The 17863-nt window shown below is 43.5% G+C and overlaps 1 protein-coding gene across 1 annotated transcript in view; it reads right to left on the bottom strand.

Annotated features, from left to right (window-relative positions):
* rybpb (RING1 and YY1 binding protein b) overlaps nt 1-17863 on the bottom strand; it is a 20001-nt gene that overhangs the window by 915 nt on the left and 1223 nt on the right. Inside the window, exons 3-5 of the mRNA XM_034869653.1 lie at nt 2547-2855; nt 2359-2457; nt 1-2025 (exon numbers count right to left, since the gene is read on the bottom strand). The exon at nt 1-2025 is cut by the window's left edge and continues 915 nt beyond it. Coding sequence (XP_034725544.1) covers nt 1776-2025; nt 2359-2457; nt 2547-2855 — 658 coding nt within the window. The 3' untranslated portion in view covers nt 1-1775. The remainder of the gene's footprint in view (nt 2026-2358; nt 2458-2546; nt 2856-17863) is intronic.

The raw sequence follows: 17863 nt of genomic DNA, 5'->3' as shown, positions 1-17863 counted from the left end.
ACTAAGGCCAAAGGCTTCGACCCAGCAGACCCAGAGCTCTATTCAGCAACCACCCACACCCAGCCGGCTTCTCATCGCCTGCACAATGGGGCAAGCTCCACCACTGGCCGTAGAGCCGGTAGTGTTCTTCGCCTCGGCTCACAGTATCGACAGTCCTCTGCCCCAATTTAGCCGTGCACAGAGACAAGTGGACAATAAGAACACCATTTACATGGATTATATTAGTCTTTATTTAAAATGTTATTCATCTCACACATTAGATAATTGCATTTCAAATTGTTATTTATCTGTCTATGTATCATGTCATTATGAAATTCCTTTGGTCCTTCAATAAATAAAACTAAGATATCATATACACATTTATTCTTTTTACAATTTCATACAGTTAAAGAAAATTATGTTGGTCTAGTATCAGCTAAGGTGAAAGTGAATTAAAACCATTAAATAAGCCTTGCTGTTCTAAAAATTGAAGAGCAATTGTGTTCTATTAACTACTGCAATATCTGTTTGCCTTCAATGACAGGAGTCTTGAATTCATTAAAAAAACTGAAAGTTAACTGAATTGTCAATCTCTGTGAATTTCTCATGTCTTTGCACTTGTTTTCTGGGATATCAGGCTGACAGAATGAAGATTCAATGTTGTCTTAAGAACCACAACGAAAGAAAAAGGAAATCAATTTACAACAGCTTGACACAACAGGTCTATTTTACAGTTCGATATGGTTTTACCAAGTGGAACTGCATGTAACCATCCTTCAGTCACCACAGAACAAACTCTGGCTCAGGAGCTGAGAGAACAGCTCTAGCTTCAGCCAGAGAACTCAATATCCAAGAAAGGAATGCAGAAAATATCAACAGCTTTTAGTGTTTTACACAACAGCCTACACTGTACAGTTAAGGACATAAGATACTGTATAAGAGATCTGCTATAGCATACTAAATTATAGACAATCTAGTTGAAAAAGTCAGATGTCTGAACCTCAGGTGAGCCTTCTTCTGATACACATTGACCTGTAGAGAACAAGATGGACCTGATGGAGGTCCTGACAGTGTTCAGAGTAAGACAGTGTTATTGTGAATGAGAATTTGATGTATCAGCAATCTGTCACATTGACTGAATGGGAAATCCCAGATCTGCAAAACCGCTTCACAGTGTATCTAGCACCAGTGTGTGTGTGTGCGTGTGTGTGTGTGTGTGCGTGTGTCTCGAGTCTTGTCCTATCATCTTTAAACTGTAATAAAAACACTGAAGGAATGATCGATCGGCAGGGCTACACAGCAAAGCTTCAACATAAAAAGTAGAATATCAAAGTATACAGGTGCAACAGGTAATAAATAAGGGTAATAATAGTTTAAAGTTATTGAAATGATGGTTATTGTGCCCAGCGGAGAATTCTTCTTTACAAAAACAAAACAAATGTCGACTTGGCCTCACATCCACGTACAAATATAAAACAATACATACAAGTGTCTGGATGCTACCGCAGGGGAGGTTGTGGGGGTTATTCCTTGTAGCATAGCTCTCCTTGCCAGTGCCACGGGTGCATCCACGAGGGGGGTTCCCCGAGCAGGGCTTTTGTTTTCTGGCAGGTGCACCACATTGTTCCAGTCATCCAGCTCCTCTCAGCATTCAGGGGTGGTCGTGGAATGGAGGCAGGACAGCGATGGGAAAGGTGACATCTCTCCCCCTATGGGATCCATAGTGTCCAGAAACGTAGGGGGGGAAAGGGGGGGGGGGTGAAGCGGAATGAGGACAGGGGGAAAGGGACAGGACCTCAGAACGACTCGTCGTGCCCCACTGAGAGATCCCCTTTAGGTGTGGAGGCCCTTGACGAGCCCTTGTCCATGCTCTCGGAGCCGGAGCTCTGGTGCTGTTGTTCGGAGCCCGCGCTGGACGTGATAGTGGACGAGGACGTGGAGGAGGAGCGGGTCTTCTCCTTAAAGTCTGTTATGATCACTGTCACGTTCCCTACAGTGATGGCCAACTGCTGGGCGGTGCTCCGGTCAATGTTCTTCAGTTTGGGCCTGATGGGGCACAGGCAGAAAAAAGCAAGACGTAAATAACCAGAAATGGCAACCACAACATGCGAGTCTCAGCAGCAACAAGGGGGAGGCTGCCAGCAGTGTGGGGGCGGTTACACTAAATTGCTCAATTCATCGGGTGACACATGAACAGTCAGAACAAGTGTATATAAAGTGAGAGTGGGTGTTTAGAGTAAAAGATCATTTGTGAATCATTTGAGTTTCCCACTAGCCTTGTGCAGCATGACTTTCTCTAAAAACAAGTGCTGTGTAGTCAAAGATGTGAAACCATGTGTTCTGCCAACGAAACGCGGAGGATGAGAGAGCGCTACTCACCTGGAAATGTGAGAGTTCTTGTTGGTCTTGGTTGCTGATTTGCCAGACTGTATGCTGTGTTTCTCACTGGGTGGGCTCTGATGGTTGTCTGATTTGGGTCTAGAAGAAAACAGATGTGCACCAGTGAGGACAATACCAGCATAGACAACACCCAGAGACCCAAGTGAAGACTCAACATGTATACTGACCTGGTCTTTTTGCTGCTCGGCTTCTTTGTGACGGCTGGGCTGATGTCCTTCTCTCTGTCGGGTTTGTCTTTGATTGGTTGTTGCTCATTGTCGCTCTTTTCCTTCTCAGGAGGTTCTCCCTCTGGGCTTACTATCTCTGGACGCTCAACCTCTGGGCGTCCCTCGCCGTTGGCACGCTCTCCTTCGCCATCCGGGCGCTCCTTGTCTGTGCGCTCGCTCCTCTCCCTTCGCTCCTTCTTCGGCGGGGGAGGCATGGGGTACTGCTGAGCCACCTGCTGGGCAACCAGCTGGGAGTTGATCCTGGGTTTCCTGTGGAGGAGATCCAAGGCACAAAGATTGATTAGCCTCACGGTGGAGCTGTGAGTTGACTCTGGCTACGCGCAGACACAGTCGCACTCTGGCTGACAAAGATAGGTGACTGAACCTACAGGTCGGCGAGGAAGAGGGGTTGCTGCAGAGGTAGGTTCACCCAGCTGCTTCCTGGTGGAGCAGCTTTGTTTTGAGGGATAATCTCATTAGCTTACGGCTGTAATAAAATGAAGGCACAGGATCACAAGGTGGGACATTTGCAGCGCGTCACTTAGGTCCTCTAATCTGATTACTGCGGGGTTGGCCCCATTTGTCACAGACAGATTCAGTTGGACATGGTGCAACTGCTCCGCTCGCTGAGCTCCCCAGCAACCACAGAGCTGCTCTGTCACCCTTTGGTCTCATTTTCAAACACATCCATAAACACAATCCATAACAATGTCTTCTTGTTTGATCACTCTTATTTTGCAACAACGTTAAAAGCTAGCAAGATACATGTCACCTGCAACTTTTAAAGTATCCTACTGATTTCCTAAAAGAGGGAATTCACATAAAACCTTGTTTTTCTGAAAATATCTTTTTCCACTGTGGTGTATCACTACTGAACTGTTAGAGCAGCATCTTGCTTCATCAGCTGTGCAGACGATCAGGGCCTGAAACTGCTAACCCACAGTCACAGACTGCCTGAGCCAACACAGACACACCTGCAGTATAATGGACACCAGCTGGCAGCATCTGGGGGGGAGCAGAGGACCTGAGGGGATAGGGAAGGATGACTGCAGCCTTCCAAAGCCTTCGACTCAGCCAAGACCAAACTGCAGCCAGCAACATGGATAATCACAGGCCAGCACTGGGCAAGCAAAGTGAGGAGTAAACCACAAGTACGCTCACACAGACTAACGCACACACACAGCTGAGCGTGTAAATAAACAGCCTGGCACAGCTCGACGGCTGCTTAGGAGGCCTTTCAACAGGAACACAAGTTATACTAGCTTGCTGTGTAGACCCAACCCTTCCAAACACAATTCTAGACTTGGCAGGAAGAGTTGTTGTATCCCGGCAGGGGAGAGGAGGTCCCTTAAACCTTAGGACTGCTTTAGAAGATCTGTGTTCAAGTAGGGAATCTTGGAAGTTGTAGAAACTCTGTCAGTCTAAGCATCAGGCCAGCTAAACAAGTGTGACTGCTGGGAAATGAAGCTTGCACAGGGTAAACAAATGTTTTTGGCTTTGATTGAGGAAAGGTCTAATGGCAAACGCTTGTGGCCAAAACAGAAGAAGTTCAATGGTGCAGTGTTCCCGTTAATAGATTTATTTGTGGCTGCCTGCCACAATATCAAAGTTGGCCGCGCTATATTATTTTTCTATTTTAATTAATATATATAAAAAACCTGTAAAATCTTGTTTCACTGTATAACTGAGCACAGCACATTGATTCCCTCCTTGTCCCTTAGCCACTCACTGTGTTTGTGGACGACTGCTTGTCCTCAGTAAGCATCTGGCTTTAGCGTATATCAACAAGTTCATCTGGACCTCCAAAACTGCAAGTAGGTGTTTATCTGCTATCATTTTCCACGTAGAGTCTCACAGCAGCGCTTAGCGTACGTCTAAGTTAACATTAACCAGCCCAGTTTTATTTGAAACTGGCCACGGCAGAGAGAAAGTCTGGGAGTTCTAGATGAGCTCATAGAAGACATTAATGTAGCTGCGTGGTGATGCCAGGCTTTGGAGCAGCGGGTTGTTTTCTCCAGATTACATGTTAATCACGCTCTTCTTGCCCCCTCCCCTCCCCTCAAACCTATCAACAGTGACAGAAATTCAATTTTTAAAAACGGAAAAAAGAGTGACATAAAGAAAACCAATCAGAACACCCCACAATGCTCAACATATTTAACCATCACAAGTTGACTAATTCTGTGGTAACCACTGTAGTGTGTCAGACTGATTTCAGTGGCTTGCTGTGGACGGTGGTTTTTAGACAGCTGCTTAAGTGGTCAACCTCTGTTTCAAATTGGCAACATCATAATGCCAATCCAGTTACACTTTTTTTCTGCACTTCCGCGTTACAGTTGACGCTGTTCTCAGTCCTTCTATGTCTTTGTAGCAAAGCACTTAAAAGCTCCAACAAATCGTTTGGAACTTCTTTCCCTTCAGCTCCATCAAGCTCATTTAGTGTCCGCCTCTTGCGATCTATTACAGTCAGAGGGGGCATTTCCTTGAGGAGGGGGTGGGGGCTTGCCGCCTATCAGAAGGCAATCACTCAGGGCATAACAGAGCATCATGTCATTATGTTTGCACTACACTCCATCAATGCAGCATGTGATGAATGCCGAGGAGCCCTGGGCCATTTAGGCAGTATCCAATAGCTGCCTTGGTTCTCTGAACAGAGCAGTGACATTTCTCCTGTCCCATTCGAGCTTCATAATTGCCAACACCGTCCTGGTCCCGTCCTGTTGTTTTGCATTGATGCGCTTATGCCACATGTGCACGGTATGCAAGGCACTCAAGTGTGGAGGCAATGGGCGAATGACACATTTAGTAAACCATAAATTGCTGTTATTTGTGAGACATACGGAGTCAGCGACAGAGTAAATAGGACTAGATATCAAACCTCAGTTATCTGGTAATATTACCATTTGAGTGCTGGTGCTTGACAAATAACTTTCAACAGAAAACCCATCAAATTCCTGCTTCACTGAGGTTACTATGGCTACTGTAGCGGGAAAAGGCATTTCTAGCTCCACTATTAGCAGGACTGCTTAATTAGAAAAAAAAAATCATAATCACGATTATGTTGGTCAATATTTAAACCACAATTATTGAATAAAAAAACAACAACAGTTAAATCAACAGTGAAAACACCTTGAACTGTAAAGTTCCCCTTAACACTTTAAAGATCACATGACATGAAAATTTCCCTTCATGAAGTTTTTAACATCAATATAAGTTCCCCCAGCCTGCCCATGGCCCCGCAGGGGCTAGAAATGGCAACAGGTGTAAACTGAGCCCTGGGTAAACTGCTCTGCCTTTGAGGAAATGCTCAGATGGGCCAATCTGGAATCTTGCTCCTTATGAGGTCATAAGGGGTGAGGTTTACTCCCCTTTAACGCTTCAACTCATTAATTAATTAACACCGACAATTTCTTTATCGCGCATTAACGCAGTTTTTATTATTTCTTTATTATTGTAAAAGTGTGTTGCTCACAGGCTTTGTAAATACTGCAAAGCTGAATTTTCTTATCCCCGGAGTACTTCCAGTCTGAAATATCACCTTGACAGTTGATACCAGCAAATCATTCAAAGAAACACACAGTGGCGCGAGGCTTCGGCCGACTACGTTAGATGCAGCGTGGGGTTAAGTTTAGATTAACAAAGGCAAAAGACGCTAACAAATGCCATAGCGACCTGGATAGCTACAGACTGCAGGCCCATTAGGGTTGTGGAGGACATCGGTCTGAGAATCGCAAAAACGACGGCAGGTATGAGATTCCCTCAACACGCACCATCAAAAGAAGAATACACGAGTTGTACAAAAAGGAGAGGACTGCAAAACATGAACCCACTGTTTCTCTTACTAGGGACTATACTGGACTCAAGGGTAGCCATAATTATCTCTGAGTTACAGTGCATTATACTGATGAAAAGTGGGCGCTGCATTCACATGCTCTGACTGACATTAGGCTGAGACATGCGCGGGACACTGTATTGAAGTTGCACAGCAGTGGAATGTGTCAAATAAAGTCACCGCAGTTAGGACAGATAGTACAAATAGATATGTGATCTGATCGCTGCTGCGAGCCTTTTGCCTTCTGATCATGGGCCCTACTTTGCGCACGGTCTCCAGTGTTCTGTCAGTGTCTATTTAGCATCGACAAAATGGCTTTCTATTGAGTTTTCTCTCAGCAAAATGCTCGGAGTGAATTTGAGCTGAGCTTAAGGGCGGACACGGAAGCGTCAGCGTCATGGTAGCGGCTTTTTTTCTCAACATTTTTCAAACGTTCCTGTAAGCTCTCCACTCGTGCTCAGGGAAAATGAAGAAAAGTTTGGTTGGTATATCGAGGATTCATGTAACATTGGAGCAGCAAAAAGTGAACTGCAGTAAAGCCGGTAAAGCCCCCCCACGCTGCTGTACAGAGCATGTCAACAGCCTGCTGTGTGCTGGCCAAAATCCAATGTGTAAAAATCTGTTCCAAATTCAAAACCGCAAGCTCATTGGATACCCAGAACACCAAGTGTGAAGTAGATTGAATGAACGGTTTATGAGACATTACACACACACACACACACACACACACACACACACACACACCCACACACGTATTAGATATATGCCACTGAGACAGTGAGACAAATAATTCAAGTTTTTGCGAGGCAGCTTGAGCTACACAAGAAAAATGCAGCGTGCAAAGCTACAATGAAGAAATGCTCTCACAGACATATCATATACCCCTTACGAAGAAATATTTGTCCCTGACCCAGAATCACAAGTAAACAGATTGTGAATGCAGACAGCATCCAAAAGGACTAGAAATCATTTTTGTTTGGCAGTGAGAGCTGCTTGCCAAAGAGGTGGTGATTGATTGACTGATAAGCTCCACGCCTCTTTTGCCTGTTGCGGAATTAAATCCCCGTTCAGAGCCTGAGATTTGTGTCAGCAGCAGCAGTGGTGGTGGTGGCAGAAGCAGCCTCGGTAGTTAAGCAGTGATTCAGTGCCAGCTGTAAGTCAGCCATGAGCTGCTGCTGGCATGATAGAGCCACAGCGCTCTTTGACCTATTATTTATTTACTGACCACACGTCTGGCTTTGCACAGCAATGCCCTGTGGCTCATTTACATGGCTGCATGACAATGTGTGTATGTGTGTGTGTGTGTGTGTGTGTGTGTGTGTGTGTGTGTTACTTGCATTTATTAAATAGCCTAGTGGTGGCCCTAAACAACTGGAAAAAGTCTTCCTCTGCTTAAAATTATCGTGATGTTGATAGTTTTAAATGTCGTGAGTGCTGGGACACAAATGTGGTCATTTGAGAGGGTTTGCTTTTTGACAAATTGTAAGGTTAAACCTGTGTTTACATGGTTATAATTATGGCTATATTCATGCATTTTGAAAATGTATTCGAAACTGAAACCAGAAATCTGTCATTTCTCGTGTTGAGTATAGAAAGCTTCAAAATCATCTAACCAGCAGCAAGTAAATCAAATGTCATATACTACAAAAAATAAATGAGGGAGCACCTGGGTAGCAGACACGGTTGAGCGTGAGCCCCATGTACACAAGTAGCCGTGGGTCATCTATCTCCGTATTTCCTATCGAAAGCTTTCCTGTCTAATAAAAAGCCTAAAACATGCTTTAAAAATAAATATAAAACAATTTGTGTAGTGTGTAATGTATATGTTCATACTCATCTTACTAAGTTGCTTTACCTTCAGGTCTCTCACAGATTTGACCAAATCTGAAACTAAAAAGTACTTTTTTAAAGAGCAATTTGCAGGTTGAACTGAATTAATACTTAATGTTGTCTGAAGAGGTCTTTTAAAAACACATAAGTGAAAATTGCTATGTAACACAAACCCTAAAGCAGAAACTTTGATGCAAAAGTGCCCATTTTAAGCTAGGCTCTGAAATGTGTTTCCCGCTAGCAACGCATCATATGAAGTAGGCAGACGCAAACAACAGAATGCACTCCCGCTCCGCTCTCTCACTCTGCTCTCTTTGGATGTGGTTAGCTAGAGCCGTAAGAGACAAGACAGTTTTAAAGTGAGTTTTAGAGAACAAATCATAATGGTAAATTATTGTGTTTGTGCTGGTTGTACAAATTCCAGCCTGTCAGGAATTTGTGTCCATAATTTTCCTGAAATAAAGATAAAAAACCTTCAATGGGCCACCAAATGTACTTTGGTGGCAGTTAATATAGCTGAGCAGTCCTGTGTGAGTGGAGACGCAGCTTACTAGTAACATCACCATTTCATATTTAAAATGAATTACAGTTCATATTTACATAAACTGTCCACGTTGTTGAGCATAGAATGTACTAATTAAAGGACAACATTGCTGAAAATTACTCTGAAACTGAACCATCTCATTTTACAAAGATCCAAATAAATGAAAGATCTATTTTTCACAAGAGGTACTGGAAATGATCCTGGAAACAGGAACAGGAGTGAACTCCAGGGTCCAATTGCAGAGATTGCTTCAACCTCCCACTGCTGCCAATATATTCCTGGGGATTCAGTGTGAGTGAGTGTCAAGTGTGTAAAGCCCGCTGTCGAATCATTTCCCACTGTGAGGGCTTACAGCTTATTACCGTCCATTCGCACAACAATAGGCCATGATTGACAGCTCCTCCTATGCTTGGCCCTAAATTCCACCATCTCGGGGAGGGAGGAGTGGGGAGACTCCCTCCACGGGATGTCCTGAAATAACTATCATCATGCTTAAAAGCTCCTAATTCAGTCAGACTGACACCCATAGTTAGACTGCTCCTCTCAGCCTGAACCATCCCAAAGACAGACACACACACACACACACACAAACACACAGACACCTCTGCTCAGCTGGTGTTCTCACTGGCCAGAAGCAGCCGATATTGCAAGCCAAGGGCAAAAACTGAAGCTGCTGTTTCAGAGGGAACTCTTTCTAGAGAAACCAAAAAACAATGTGCCAGAACACTTCATGGAGAGACCGAGTAATGAAGAGAGTGAGCGAGCGATAGAGAGTCTGATAAAGAGAGGGACGCGCAGGAAAGCCCTCATTAACACAGCTCTTTATTTGAAGTGCTGTGTGGAGGACAAGCAATTATTTTCTGCCAGGCTGAGTGAATGCAGTGGCAGACAGCTGAGCAAAGAGGAGAGAGAGAGAGAGACAGCCAACAGACGACGTATTCTTCGACCATGGACAGCCCACTAAAGAGCCCAGCCAATTAACATCACCCACTCTCTCATTCAGACTTTGTAAATAGCAGCATCTACACAGTACCAACGTGGGCTCCTTGTCATTGATGTACAAAGTTGTTCACTAACATCCTCTATTCATATGCATTCAGCAGTGACCTGGTTTCCCCCCACATAGGAATGAAGAGACCATCGCAGCCTCAGCCTGTAGCAGATCTCTCAGATCCACAATGTGAGAATGCCACAGGGCTTTGTTTTGATCGGAGCACCTCCCTATGACGTGCAATAATCGATGATTTACATGCACTCGTCTGTGCCCACACTTGCTCCACATCTTGATAATAGCGTAGAAACCCGTGATGCTGTCCCTTTTCCTCTATTGGTATGGAGGGTGATGGAGCAGAGCACAGAGTTGCCTGTTTGTGCTGCTTCAAATGTGTGTATTTGAAGCAGGTGTATACACATCTGTAAGCTCTATTGTTCTATTGTTGAATGTTGGACAATCTTTCCATAGAGACTTGAGGTATGTCTGAGAAGAGCACTGCATAGCTCCTGCCTGGGAACATTTTTCTTGAAACAGTGACACAACAAAAGTACCGTATAGATGTGTTAGATGACTTGAGACAAGAGAAAGTCAGTTTAAATAAAAGTGCCCAAAATTCACTGCTTCTGGTTTCACAAATGTGAATATTTGATGGCTTTCTTGGTTCCCTATAATAATAGGGGGTGGACTGTTGAACGGACAAAAGCAATTTGAATATGTCCAATTGGGCTTGGCATTATCAATAATTATTGTCTTGGTTAATTGGTAATTAGTCGGCAACAGGAAAAACAATTCCAGAATATCATGAAAAATGCCAATCACAAGTCACTAGAGCCCAGTCTTCAAATGTTTTGTCCAACCAAGACTATTAATTTGCGGTTAAAAATAGAATAGCAAATCTTCACACTTCTTGAAGTTGAAACCAGCAAATATTAAAATCCTTCTGTAATAAATAGCTTGTTATTGACAATTTAATCCCAACAAAAACATTCGTTGTTTCAGCACTAATAGTATTATTTGTATTTTAGACCTGAATCTTGAGATGTCTAGGGAAATTATCTTTAGATGACGTTCTGTTCAAGATTGATGTCTCAATCTTTTGACTGATTTATACTGTAAATGCATCCATCCTAGTCAGTGAACATAGACAAACAAACCTATTAATTTATCATCTATTATTGGGATGTTAAAGGTGCTGCACTTGAAATACTGAACAAAACTCCGTCTGGGCTGGGATTCCTTCACATGGCTCTAACAAGAGTCTGAGTGACATTTAGAGTGTGGGCTTCACGTGGCTTCCACCTGTGACATACTAAGCAAACAGAGATGGCTGAGTTGGTAATAGTGATCCTAACTGGCTCACTAATTGCTACCGCTCTGCACTGTGCAATTCCCGGGCCAGACTTCCGTGGGAAATTGGTGCTCATACGGAGGTTGGTGCTGATTAGTGGGAGTAACGTTAATCACTGCCACTGGGATTGGTTACATTTTGGCATGAGTATTGAGATTGGTTAGGGTAAGAATACTAGGGAAAGCCAATCAGAGGCAGAGTGAGGCAGAATAAGGCAGAGTAGGGCGGGATATTACTTCGCCATCCTAGGAAGCGCAAATTTACGACCGGGACGCCAGCAATATCAGAGGGTGACCTCTGTATGAGCACCACTCTCCCGCAGAAGCCTGGCCTGGGCAGCACGCAGCGTAGAGCGGGACGGGCCACAGTTTCAAAGGGAGGGACTCACATGCAGCCAGAGCGGCGACTTAAACAAATAACAGAGAAGCTTGGATTACAACACACACAGAGGAAGTGTGACTTTGTTCTCTGCTCAGAACGCCATTACGTTACACTATATCTTTTAGAGCCCAACCGATAAAGGATTTTTAAGGCTGATACCGATATGAATATTTGGTTATTTAAAAATCCGATATGCCGATATATCAGTTGATATATATTTAAAAAAATAAAATCAAGAAAGACGTAACCAAACATAAACAGATTTCCCTAACATTAGTTATTTGTAGTCATTTGAGTTCTCACTAAATATGATAATTTGTTTTATTGTCACAACAGATAAAAATATATGAAAGTTCTGATAAGTAACATGTATGAAAATACAAACCTAAGGTAACTTATTTAGGTTGACAGTCCGTTTTTATTTTTTAAATATTAATTTATGAGAATCATTTATTTGTCATTATAAATTATTCTAAGGGGTGAATATAAAAAAAAAAAGATATACATTTAAAATTATGAATGCCGATACCGATAGATCGGTCAGGCTCTAACATGTTTTTTATTTATCATTAAAGTATAATAATGTTCTGAATTTGGAGTACAGGGTCTTTAAATTGAAAAAAGTGACAAATACCACTGGTCTGTGGGACCTGTGTTCCCTGTGAGGAAGTTCTTGATCGGTCTGAGCCTGAGGTGTCTGGAGCAGTATTGTCACCTCAAGCCATCCATGGGTGAAGTAATCTGTGTGAGTCAGTGTGTTGTGGAGGTTGAATGAGGATGGCACCTGAAGAGCAGCCTGGGGCTGTAGCGCTTCTCGATTCATTCCCACTGCCAACCAGAGGCATTAGGCATTCATCCCTTCCAGTCAGGACTTCGAGGGCTTAATGTTACCATCACGTCCCTCCCTCTAAGCCATCCACCTTACAGTCCGTGTGGGGTACTGAGGCTCACTCCCCACTGTGTTTCCTTCAGGTGTTGTTTATACATAGCAGGAAAGCACCTAAAGCAAACACCTTTTCCTCAAACGAAAAAGGCTCCCCAGAAATAACATTTAGTTGACATGAAACTGACCACTGACAATACTGGACAGAAAGGAACAAAATTCAAGGAAATCTTTCTAAAGCCTCTATCGGACCAATCGGTTACAGGAACATACTTATAGGAATAGTCCACTTCTAAACAGTTCCACTAACTACTCTCTCCAAAACAAGTTTTCCCATTTGCATTCGCAATGGCCAAGTAGCTATAGGAACAGATAGGAGGGGTAAGAGAGTGACGCAAGCACTGCAACGGTCTATATAGCGTTAAATTCAGTAAACAAAAATCTTGGAGAGAAATGGGTGTCTCTCTCTCTCTCTCTCCCCTGCCTCTGCCTACTGCGCTGTGTGTGTGTGTGTGTGTGTGTGTGTGTGTGTGTGTGTGTGTGTGTGTGTGTGTGTGTTGGGGGGGCCGGTCTCTTCCTCAGTCTTTTCTTTCCCTGACTGACCTTTCAGGGTACGAACTGCGTGGCATTAGGCAGATTGACAGCGAGTCATTGTAAAGGCACTAAGCACATGTGAGCTCCTTCTATCAAGAGCACTGTATCAGATTGCTCTGTATCACCCATTTGTTTTCCTCCTCTTCACTGTTTCTCCATCAGTCTCTTGTTTTCTTCTTCCCTGTTTGCCCCCCCCCCCCCCCCCCCCCCCCCCCAATCATGCTGGGTCTAAGTAGTCTCTCTCTCGCCCCCCCCCCGGTGTGCGTGAGTTATCTGTCAAGTAAACCCGGTGGCCCCATCTTGCTGCTGTCCTATCAACTTCTTGCTCATTTGCTAATGTATAAACAGAGTCCGGTTTGAATTTGCAGAACTGCCTGAGGGGATATTGCACCTTCACGGCAGACTCTCGTGTTCTACACAAACGGAACAACATCAATGAAAGCAAACACAAACATCAAATGAGGACACCTGACACCAACAGGTCGAACACAAAGTCACTATTGTAGCCACTATTTAAACCTACCAAATTCTCAGATATTTGGTCTGTACTTTGTACCTTCACCATGATGCTCAGACACACCACAGGTCAACAGGATCAGATTCTCCAACAATTACTTCATAACAGGAGAGAATGCTCAATTCTGGTTCACTCTCAATGTGTAGCGAATGTCAAATGGTGCTGTTCTTTCCCCATGCATGGATGGTGGTGCTGGTAGAAACAGAAGAGGCAGTCTAGCCCTCTCCCTCCCTGGATAATGATGAGCTTCAGCCCCTGGAGACTCTTGGCTGAGTGAGCACACCCCCCTTGCAGCCATCCATACCCTCCTCCCTTCAATGCACACACACACAAACACACGTCCAGACTTTCTGTTTCTTCATTGCTCCGTTTCTTCCTGGGCCTTTCTTGCTCTCTTCTTCACTTTACTCCTCAGTTAGCTGTGACTCCACGCTGAACAACTCCCTCTCTCCTTGTCCTCACGTGCCTCTTTCTGTACTTTCCCGAGACTTCTTACTCCCTCACCGTCTCACTTGTTCGCCTCATCTTTTTGTGAGGGGAGGAGCCCCGATTCAACAGCTCTCTCAACATTTCTCTGTTTTGTCAGATTGCCAAATTGGTTACTGTATTTAAATCACTCACACTGCCAAATCCCATGAAGTAATTAAGAACTTTTAAATCCGGCAATTAACGTGTAAAGATTAGGGCAAACCGCTCGTACTTAGGGTTTTAGTGCAGATGCTGATAATGCTGGATAAGCAAAAGCAGTTTCCTCTGAAAGGGGCTGCTGTGGGCGCAGGGGGGTGGGCAAGAAAGTGCAGATATAAATTGAGCGCCAGCATGTCCCTCTTTTGTAATCCCATTATGCAAGACAATTTGTCTTAATGTGAAAGTGGTAGAATCCGCAGATTATAATGACTCTATTCCATCATTGTAAAAGACAGAAAGACACACACTGAGACACACAAACACACACTGCAATCATTTTCCAATAACTGTGCCGCCGCTACACAAACAGGGGCATGCACTTTTACTTTTTTAGCCCCACTACTAACCCACGGCTTTAGGGTTGGGTGTCCTTTAGATTTTTTTTATTAAACCCATTTTGATTCTGTGTATCAATCCGGGTTCTAACTTTCATAGTCTGTGGATTTATGGGTTTCCCATATGGTCATGTTATTAAGCCACAGACTAAATGCAAAACACATTTACTTAAGTACATTAACATCTGTAAGTTTCTACAGTCATGGACAAGCAGTAACAGCAGCTTATGATTTGACTTGTGTAAGCTTGCCAGGGTGATCAGAAAAAACTATATAAATTGTCATTTAAGATCGACACCTTTACATGAATACATTTCACACTGGGGTATTGAGCTCTCTGCCTGCATTCACTGTAAATGCAGTAATGTTTCAAGTTGCTTGGATTTCTGTTCAAACAATGTTCGTATAGGCCTATACATTTACGTTCACTTTTTTCTACAAGACCCTTTACTTTTTGCCCTATATCTGACACCAATTTAAATAAACCACTATATATATATATCACACTGCTTTGTACGGTATATTGGTAGCTATGGTTCAGGTTCTGTGTTCTTCTAGCAGTCTGCGCTTCAGATAAATTAAAGAACATTTAAGTTGGTTTATTTAACCTAGTCAGAACAATGAATTTTGCTAACCACTGTAAGACATTTGTTTTGTTTCATATAAAGCACAGATGAAAGCTACTTGAAATGGCTGACAACAGAGCAACAGCGCAAAGATAACAGCACAGCAGTCAAAGACTGAGGTACCTCAAGACTTCCTGTGATCCCTACCATCAATCAACTTTAGAGGGATCCTAATGGTTTCTCCCTGGGTGCCAAGGCTGACAGAGGTGCATACCAAACACCACCACAAAGCAAACTGATGCACAGCAACACGGTGTCACATTCATGCAGCAATCTGGTTCAGATACCAGAAATATTTAAATATGATAGCGTACATCTCACAGGGGATGCTAATGCAACTGCTTCTCCAATTACCAAAGACGCAGGCACTGATTGCCAAGGCAAAACACTTGGGCTACTCGGACTTGTAGATTAGCAGCGAAGTCAGGTGCAAAAAGCAGAGCGCTTTCTTGTTTAAGAGTCAGAGTGGCAGAGGCTAGATATAGCCTTCTTGAGTATCATGTTACATCACTGAGTTGGACTGGGTCAACAGGTTCATTAGGCCGGGGAGAACAGGGCCTCTCCCTGCATGCTGATGCCACAGCCAGAGTTTTGCTCTTGTTAACCCACATTCTTTCCTCCATTTGCACAAATCAGAGCTGCATGACTCAGTTACCTGGCTTACCTACCGATGGCAGGGGACAAAGTGCAGTTCAAGCTCGTTGAAGTGTATGCCACTATCTGCCATTTAATGTGGATAATGTTAAGAGTGTATTCTCCATCATCTCCAGTACAAACAACTGGTGTCTCAGTGACTCCGTGCAAACTGTGAAGGATGGCTGCATCAAGCACAAGTGGGTGGAAATAGTCATCTGATTTTGACATTGACGCATGCAGGTAGACCCTGTACGACTCAACCTGCAGCTATGAACCACATCACTGCACTAATGTCTGCTGAGTGCTACCTGTACCAACAGCTTTTAAGGACTGGACTGATGTCTGTGTAATACTTCAGCTGTATCCATCTTCTTCTTACTACTTTCAAATACATTCGATACAGATTGTCCTTCGTCCCAGCACACAGGGAAGCGAAGCAATATGTGGGGACTGTGGAAAGAGGTAGCTTCCTGACATTCACACTTCTCAAAACAAGCCATGTCAAACCATGCTTAAATACAGTCATGTCACACTGACTGCACAAATCCATACCTCCCCAAGTTCATCTATCTTCTATTTTGTAGTAAACATAAATTGATGATCCAAATTAAACTTTAAGAAAAGAAAGGTTCTGACTCCTACCGGCAGTGAGGAACTCTAATTAGTGAACAGGCGTGCACTTGTGCTTAAAGCATATTCAAAGTAGACCCTCAGACACAAAAGCAGCAAGACAAACATCCACACGTAGCCTTAAGTGTGATTCATTAGGTAAGAGCATGTTGCTTTGTCCCATGCTTTGCTGAAATATATCAAACACTGAAGAAAAGAAAGCTAATTAGAACTCATTAGAATAAGAGGCAGCCCCACAACTATACAATTGCATTATCAAAGGATAACTCGTCAGATCAAACGGGGATGTGTGACAACTACGCCTCTGATGTCATGTGCTCCCATTTATCAAATAGAGGCAACTGGGCGGTTGCCAAAGCACAGTGGCAGGATGGCTATGACATGCTCATCTCCGCTTCCTGCTTTCGCGCAGCAGGCTCAGCCTGCATCATCCGCTGTGGTCTAAAGCTACACAAAGCTAGGAAAAGATCATAGGGAGAGGGGTACCAGAGAATTAAGACTGAGCTCAGTCTTTTGGATTTTCAGTAAACCAGCGTCAGTGTATTGTCCCCGTTTGTGGTGCACCAGGGGTGTCAGTCGAGCCACTCATTGTAAAACCAAAGCTGGAAAGGTTAAAGTGCAGGGGACCTGTCAGCAAACCCACAAATGACTCATCTATCTCTCATCTCACCATGCAACTGATGACACACGTAAACAAACTTACACCATGACAAACGCAACTTCTCATAAAAAAAAAAAAAAATCCAGAACGGGGGAGGAGGCGTTACGCAGCATACATCCAACCGAAAGGGAATCCCGTCATGACATTTAAATTATACAGTGATTTCATCTCAGTTTCAAATAAAATACAGTCTTCTGCTGACAAAATGTATTCTAAGGGGACATCAGGGGAAATGTCTAGCAAATACAAGCCTGTTGCTATAAATGCTGATATGATTAATCTGCTGACATTTTCTGGGGGAAGACATGAGTGAATTCACTCATTTGTGGCAGACTGAGTTTTGAACATGGTTAATCATTGGCAAATGTGTGGACTGACGTTTTAAAAACTAAAAATTTGATTTTTGTAAAAATCGAAAATGAAAAAAACCAACTGGTTAACCTCCTCTTAACACTCACTGCCAAACCAGGTTAGGCATGAAATGGCATTGGCAACAAGTAAAAAAAAAGTCTGAAGGGCAAAGAAATATATTAAAAAAAACGCACATCTGGAATTTCTTTCTTATATCTTGATCTAAGAAACATAACGATCTCCTTACTGTACATCCTCCTCATGCACAATGAATCTGACTCGTCAGACCAGTGAAGGATTCCTACAGGTAGCGGACATACACACATGAAATCCCCTTGTTTCACCCCACGAAATAAGCAGCCCTTTCGCTGTTCCTCAGTTGATACACTGTAACGTTTGCTGTAGCCATCATGAAGTATGGTCCCTCTT

The sequence above is a fragment of the Etheostoma cragini genome, chromosome 4 (genome assembly GCF_013103735.1).
Source record: "Etheostoma cragini isolate CJK2018 chromosome 4, CSU_Ecrag_1.0, whole genome shotgun sequence".
Taxonomy (NCBI): Eukaryota; Metazoa; Chordata; class Actinopteri; order Perciformes; family Percidae; genus Etheostoma; species Etheostoma cragini.
This window is presented reverse-complemented; position numbering and strand designations above follow the sequence as displayed.